Below are 6998 nucleotides of genomic sequence, written 5' to 3'. Positions count from 1 at the left end.
TTACATCTGGCTACTTGCTTTGTCTGCATTCCTCACAAAGTTTGAATAGTAGGCTATAATGATGCCATAAGGGTACTATAGCGATTTTAACAGGGTCCCAATAAATCTCATTTATATAGTACAACCTCTGTAACTTACATAGTAGGTTATAACGAGCCATAAGGGTACTACAACGTTTTTAACAGGGTCTCAATATATAGTACAACCTCTGTAACTCAATGTAAAAAGTGTTCTAAGATTAAATTAAACTGCAAAAACAGCTTACATTCAGTTACATAGGGAGTACAATTTAGGGATTTTAGTAGGATATAGCGTGATTTAACGGTGCAATAGCAGCAATTAATTTATACTATTACCGTAGTTCAGTACTTATACTTTCGTTGTTCATCTATCCAAATGGTTTCTGATTGGTCAGCTTTTCACTTCTTAACTAGCAAAATTTCCATATTATTAGAGGTGCCCTATCTAAATCTTAGGCGGACCTCAAACATTGCAGTCTCCAAAAAGTAATCATGGGCATACAATATATCCTCTATTTGGAATTGTTCTATAGTTTAACAATTTACATCCCTAGCCACTGGTAGAAAAAAGCCCTTTAGTCCCGGTTCGCAAAGGCCTTTAGTCCCGGCTGTGCAACCGGGACTAAATATGCGCGACTAAAGACCTCCCCCCCTTTAGTCGCGCCTCTTACGAACCGCGACTAAAGGCTTTAGTCCCGGTTCTCGTGGCTAACCGGGACTAAAGGCCCGTCCACGTGGGCGCCAGGGGTTCGTCGGGGCGGAGGACCTTTAGTCCCGGTTCTCGTGGCTAACCGGGACTAAAGGCCTCCTCCGCAGGTTTAGGGTTTTAGCCCCCCTAAACCCGGTTTCTTTTTAATTTGTAGTGTTTTATTTCTTTTATATTTTATTTTGTGTTTTATTTTAATTTTGATGAAGTTTCAGTACACATATTCTACGCTACTATATACATGCATATGAAATTTCAAACAAGAAGAATTCAAGAGGAATATATAATATATATTCAATCTCGGGTGACCATATACAACTTCGAACAAGTTTCCATACACAATTAGGATGGATGACCATATACAACTTCGAACAAGTTTCAATCTCGGGTATGCATATAAATTTCTTCGTCCTCGGTATAGTATTCTCCTTTAGGATTGATGACTTCCCTCATGAAAAATCCTGCTAATTCTTCTTGAATTGGTCGGAAGCGAGCTTCTGGACTAAGCCTCCTCCGCAAGTTATCCGTCGCGTTCCGCACGCTATCCGATGCCTTCCGCTCAGAGGTGTGTCTCCGGGTGTTCTCACAAACATAGTATCCACATAGATTGGTCCCCGGTGGCTGCTTATCCACATTAACTAACCTTCTAAAATCTAGCTCATGTTTGAATTCACCGACAATTTCTTCTGAGAACCGTCTCCAAACCCTACAGGGCAAAGAAAATTAAATGAACAAGGGAGTTATTAGTTACTTGATATTAGGAAATGAACGAAAGAGACCGATCGATATAGAGCTCAAATGATTGAAAATAATTACTTTTGCAGCATTTTTCTCATGTCGGCCCAACGCTTTGGATCCGAATCCATAGAGTCCATGATTAGAACTCTGGAGGTGTGAAGTTCAATATTTAGCAGAATCCAGTGGAACCTGCGGACACGTTACATGCACAGTCATGCATAACTCATCGATTAGACATACCATGCATGGAGTAAACAAAAGAGAATGGGCACAAGAGAGAAACACTCACCCAAAATGGTAAGGAAATAGAATATGACTTTTGAGTTGATGCTTTCTAAGAAACTTGTACAAGTCTTTCTCCACGTCTTCGGGGTGATTTTGTAACACATGTCCATTAACGATATGTGGGTCAATGAACCCAACATCATGGATGTTTCTTATTTTGCATTCCCAAATCTTCAACCTGCATAATAGCGTACACAACAATATAGTTAGGACGCAAAATAAGAAACATCCATGATTTGTCCTAACTATATATATATAGTGCAGGCAATGAAGAACGAGATGAGGTAGAAATAAATCACTTACAGAACGTAGCAACTCAGCATAGATTTGTCGAGGTCGCGCAGATTGAACAGCTGGAACAATTCACTCATATGAACTTGTACAGAGTACCGTTTGGTGTGATGCTCCTCTGTAACATCCGCATAAACATATTCTTTGTCGGCCCATGTTATGAATTGCTTGTACCAACGTAGCAGATTTCGCATTTGTGGTGGTAGACTCTCTTCCCGCGCAGGCTCGACGAGAGGCCCATTCCGCACATATTGTAATGCTATCTCACATACTGGCGCATCCTCAACGCCTAAGAAGGCACGAAGAGTCAAACCCATCTCGGACGCTTGTTTCATGGCACTCGCTACAGTCAATCCAAGTGCTGCCGCAGCTGCTATGATCTCGGGGTCCTCTTCCGGACCGGCTTTCACTATGAGCGGGGGGATCGATTGTTTCTTCTGCATCCCGAGCTGGTCAACTTGTTTCCCGCTTTTTTTACGTTCTTCTTTCTCCTCCTTCAATATTTTTGCTTGCCTACGAAGTTCATGTCCATAGTCGTCAGGCATATTCAGCTCGGCTTGGGACGGTGTCGTCAAAAAATCCTTAGCCCACTTCTTTTGCTTCTCAGTGAATACTTGCTTGGGCTCAGGCTCTTTTATCGCCTTCGTATCCGCCTTCCATTTCTCATAATCAGCAGACGCGGCCAATTTGGTTTCAGCTTCACTAAGTTCCCAAGGCCTTGGGAGGAGAGGCTTCGGTGATGGCTCCGGTACCCTTGTGGTCTTAGGTACATAAGGGTCCGGGTTAATAGTCCAGGAGCGGGTTTCCTTGCTGTCCGCCTGCTTCTGCTTCTTCGCCGGAGGTGGATTGGGGGGCGTCGTAGGAGGATTGGGGGGCGTCGTACCCGCCGGAGGTTGTGGATCGGGGGACGACGTCGAATGGAGTGAAGGAGGTGTAGGTGAACCACCACGACCACCACCACCGCCACCACCGCCACCACCGCCACCACCACCACCACCACCACCATCGGAGGGGGGTGGACTTGCTAGCCTTGGCGCCTCGCCTGGAAACACTATGTACTTCTTTTTCCATAGAATGATCTGGCGCTTGACATCTCCAAGTCTTCTCTCCCCTTCGGGTGTAGGTTTGTCAATCTCCAGGTCCTCAAACCCTTGGACTATGTCTTCCACCGTGACACGAGCATAGCCATATGCAATGGGGTTGTTGTGGTGGAGTGCTCCAGGTGTACAGGGTAAAGCACTGCCGCTAGCTACCTTTGTGGAAACGTTCCCCACGGGATAATGCAGATCACATTCTTTCATCTCCTTTACATCATCCACGGGGTAGTGAGGCTCCGGTGCACGAATCTCGATCATCGGTGCACTAGCACCAGGCGGGGCATCCGTGGAAGCCATGCTGCTTCTCCGCTGCTGGCTTCCGCGATCCGCTTCATGATCTTCATGCGGCCCTGCAGCCGATTTTTCTTTTACTAGTTCATGCACGGTCTGCTTCAACTCATGGAGTTCCGATGCAAACTTCGCCATAAGATCTGCATCCCGGTCCGTCTTTCTCTTACGGCTTCTGTAACAGTACGGGTCATTGTCCTGGGAAAACCCTACTTTCCACGGAACTTTGCCTTTGCCTCGTACACGTCCTCCGTGTTCATCATTCCCGAGGGCTGTTGTCAGTGCGTCTTTCTCTCTGTTGAACTTGATCAAGCCCTCTTGAGCTTGGGTCATTGCGTCAATAAGGGCTTGGGTGGGAGCAAACTTTTTCTGCCGGTGAACACACACCCCTGTCTCCGGGTCTAGCGATCCCCCATGCCCGTACCACCAGGTTTTGGCCCTTGGGTCCCATCCCTCTGTACCTAGAGGGATTCCTCGCACCCTCAGGTCCTCCTCCATCTTCTGCCACCTAGGCTCCGAAAGGCGGTATCCTCCTGGCCCCATAATATGATGGAACTTTTTCTTACTCGCATTATCCTTATTTTTTTTCGATATTTCCTTGAAATGCTCCGATTGCTTTTGCCTCACAAATTCTGGCCAATCATCTTTCAGTTTCTCATGTTGTCCATTGAAATCCGGAGTCTTGCCCTTGTTGACATAGTCACGGGTTAATTTTTTCTTGAAGTTCCGGAATGCTTCGCCCATCTTCTGAAGAGCGAACTATTTAACTAGCCTCCTCCTCTCACGTCCACCCGGAACCTCGTTACCGAATTCATCGACTTTGTTGTATTCCGGAGGTAGAATGAAATGTTCCATAATCTTTCTCCAGCAATCCTTTTTCGTTCTCTTGTTGACAAAACTGAAACCAAGACGTGCCTTCTTTGGCTCCTTCCATTCCTGGACGGTGATCGGGACGTTGTCTCTAACAACGACTCCGCATTGGTTGATAAACTTTGAGGTGTGCTGTAGGGGCTTGCCGGTTTCATTGACAAACTCAATGGCATATGTTTCTCCTGTTTTCATCGCCTTGGATTTGCCACGCTTTGTCGTACTCGATCCGGCCGAGGGCTAAAAAAAGAAAGAGAGTCGCGCGCGTTAATACATATGTATTCACATTTCAGTAAGTTTGTATCACGAGAGGCTCAATGCATATATATACCTCGCCGGAGGTGGTTGCTACTTGCAATTCGAGATCGTCGTTTGTTGACGGTTGACCTCCGTCGACAATGTCCGTTCCTTCACCTTCTTGATCATCGACAATGTCTGTTCCACCGTCAAGGTTCAGAAAAGAAGAGACTACATCCTCTTCTTGCTCATATTCTGAGCCCAGCACATAAGAAATCTCGTTGTTGATGATGCCCATTAAATAACGTTCAGCCTCCGGATCCCTAAGCGGCTCGGCTCTATCGTCCGCCATATGTCACTCCTGCATGTAGTAAAAATTCTTTAAGTATAAAGGAATTAAAAAATAAGATTAAGGGGACATAGAGGAGGAGGAATTAAAAAATAAGATTATTGAGCACTCCTTTTCTTCTTCCTTTTCTTTTTCCTTTTCTTATTTTGTTTTTTCCTTTTGTTCTTCCTTTTCTTTTTTCCTTTTCTTCTTCCTTTTCTTTTTCCTTTTCTTCTTCCTTTTCTTCTTCCTTTTCTTTTTCCTTTTTCTTATTTTGTTTTTTCCTTTTGTTCTTCCTTTTCTTCTTCCTTTTCTTTTTCCTTTTCTTCTTCCTTTTCTTCTTCCTTTTCTTCTTCCTTTTCTTCTTCATTTTCTTCTTCCTTTTCTTTTTCCTTCTCTTCTTCCTTTTCTTCTTCCTTTTCTTCTTCCTTTTCTTTTTCCTTTTCTTATTTTGTTTTTCCTTTTCTTCTGTTTTGGTTTCTTTTGCATTGGTTTCTTTTGTTTTGTTTTCTTTGTTTTTCTTTTTAGTTTTCATTAGGTTTCTTTCTTCTTCCTTTTTTCTTCTTTTTTCTTCATTTAACATTTAACATTTAACATTTTCTTCCTTTTTTCTTTCTTTTTCCTTTTTTGTTTCTTCTTCCTTTTTTCTTCCTTTTTTCTTCATTTAACATTTAACATTTTCATTTGGTTTCTTTCTTCTTCTTCCTTTTTCTTTTTGGTTTCTTTCTTCATTTAACATTTAACATTAACATTTTCCTTCTTCCTTTTTCTTTCTTCTTCTTCCTTTTTCTTTCTTCTTCTTCCTTTTTCTTTTTGGTTTCTTTCTTCATTTAACATTTAACATTAACATTTTCCTTCTTCTTCCTTTTTCTTTCTTCTTCTTACTTTTTCTTTCTTCTTCTTCCTTTTTCTTTCTTCTTCTTCCTTTTCCGGCGGCGGGAGGCGGAGGACGGCAGGCAGGGGCAGCGGGCGGCGGGCAGGGGCAGGGCCAGGGGCGGCGGGCGGCGGCAGGGCAGGGCAGGGGCGGCGGCGGCGGCGCGCTAGGGCAGGGCAGGGGCGGCGGCGGCGCTCACTGGGGGCGGGGGCGGCGGCGCGCAGGGCAGGGGAAGTGGGGGGCGGCGGAGCTCACTGGGGACAGGGCGTCGGCGTCGGGGCAGGGCGTCGGCGTCGGCGTCGATCGGCGTCGGGGCAGGGCTTCGGCGTCGATCGGCGTCGGGGCAGGGCTTCGGCGTCAAGAGGAGAATGGGAGGTGGCGGAAACTGCTAAGTGCTGTATATATAGACAGAGCTTTAGTCCCGGTTGGGGAGGCGGACCGCGACTAAAGGTACCCTACACCAACCGCGACTAAAGGGTACCTTTAGTCGCGGTCCGCCTCCCCAACCGGGACTAAAGGTTTTTGGCGCCGCTTTCGTTCCCGCGCAGAAAGAGCCTTTAGTCGCGGTTGCGGACACCAACCGCGACTAAAGGGTACCTTTAGTCGCGGTCCGCCTCCCCAACCGCGACTAAAGGTCCTTAAATAAAACTAATTCATTTTAAAATCTTAAAAATACAATTATATATCAAAAAAATCAGAAAAATAAAACTAATTCATTTTAAAATCTTAAAAATACAATTATATATCAAAAAAATCAGAAAAATAAAACTAATTCATTTTAAAATCTTGAAAATACAAATAATATATCAAAAAAATCAGAAAAATAAAACTAATTCATCTTAAAATCTTAAAAATACAATTATATATCAAAAAATCAGAAAAATAAAACTAATTCATTTGAAAATCTTAAAAATACAATTATATATTAAAAAAATCAGAAAAATAAAACTAATTCATTTTAAAATCTTGAAAATACAAATAATATATCAAAAAAATCAGAAAAATAAAACTAATTCATTTTAAAATCTTAAAAATACAATTATATATCAAAAAAAATCAGAAAAATAAAACTAATTCATTTTAAAATCTTAAAAATACAATTATATATCAAAAAAATCAGAAAAATAAAAGTAATTCATTTTAAAATCTTGAAAATACAAATAATATATCAAAAAAAAATCAGAAAAATAAAACTAATTCATTTTAAAATCTTAAAAATACAATTATATATCAAAAAAATCAGAAAAATAAAACTAATTCATTTTAA

General features: G+C 42.6%; 1 protein-coding gene across 1 annotated transcript; it reads right to left on the bottom strand.

Moving 5' to 3' along the window:
- Positions 1 to 238: 238 nt before the first annotated feature.
- Positions 239 to 5821, bottom strand: LOC141027560 (uncharacterized). Its single transcript, XM_073504626.1, has 3 exons — positions 4624 to 5821; positions 3070 to 4532; positions 239 to 248 (listed from the first exon to the last, which is right to left on the bottom strand). Exons 2-3 carry the CDS (start codon positions 4167 to 4169, stop codon positions 239 to 241), a joined length of 1110 nt encoding a protein of 369 aa, XP_073360727.1. The 5' UTR covers positions 4170 to 4532; positions 4624 to 5821.
- Positions 5822 to 6998: the final 1177 nt, after the last annotated feature.

The sequence above is a fragment of the Aegilops tauschii genome, chromosome 7, assembly GCF_002575655.3.
Source record: "Aegilops tauschii subsp. strangulata cultivar AL8/78 chromosome 7, Aet v6.0, whole genome shotgun sequence".
In the NCBI taxonomy this organism is placed as follows: domain Eukaryota; kingdom Viridiplantae; phylum Streptophyta; class Magnoliopsida; order Poales; family Poaceae; genus Aegilops; species Aegilops tauschii.
Note: the sequence above shows the minus strand (reverse complement) of the source record. Positions and strands in the feature narration are given on the sequence as shown.

Coding starts and splice junctions, on each gene's coding strand:
- LOC141027560 (XM_073504626.1), bottom strand. CDS start 4,169: ATGGGCGAAGCATTCCGGAACTTCAAGAAAAAATTAACCCGTGACTAT.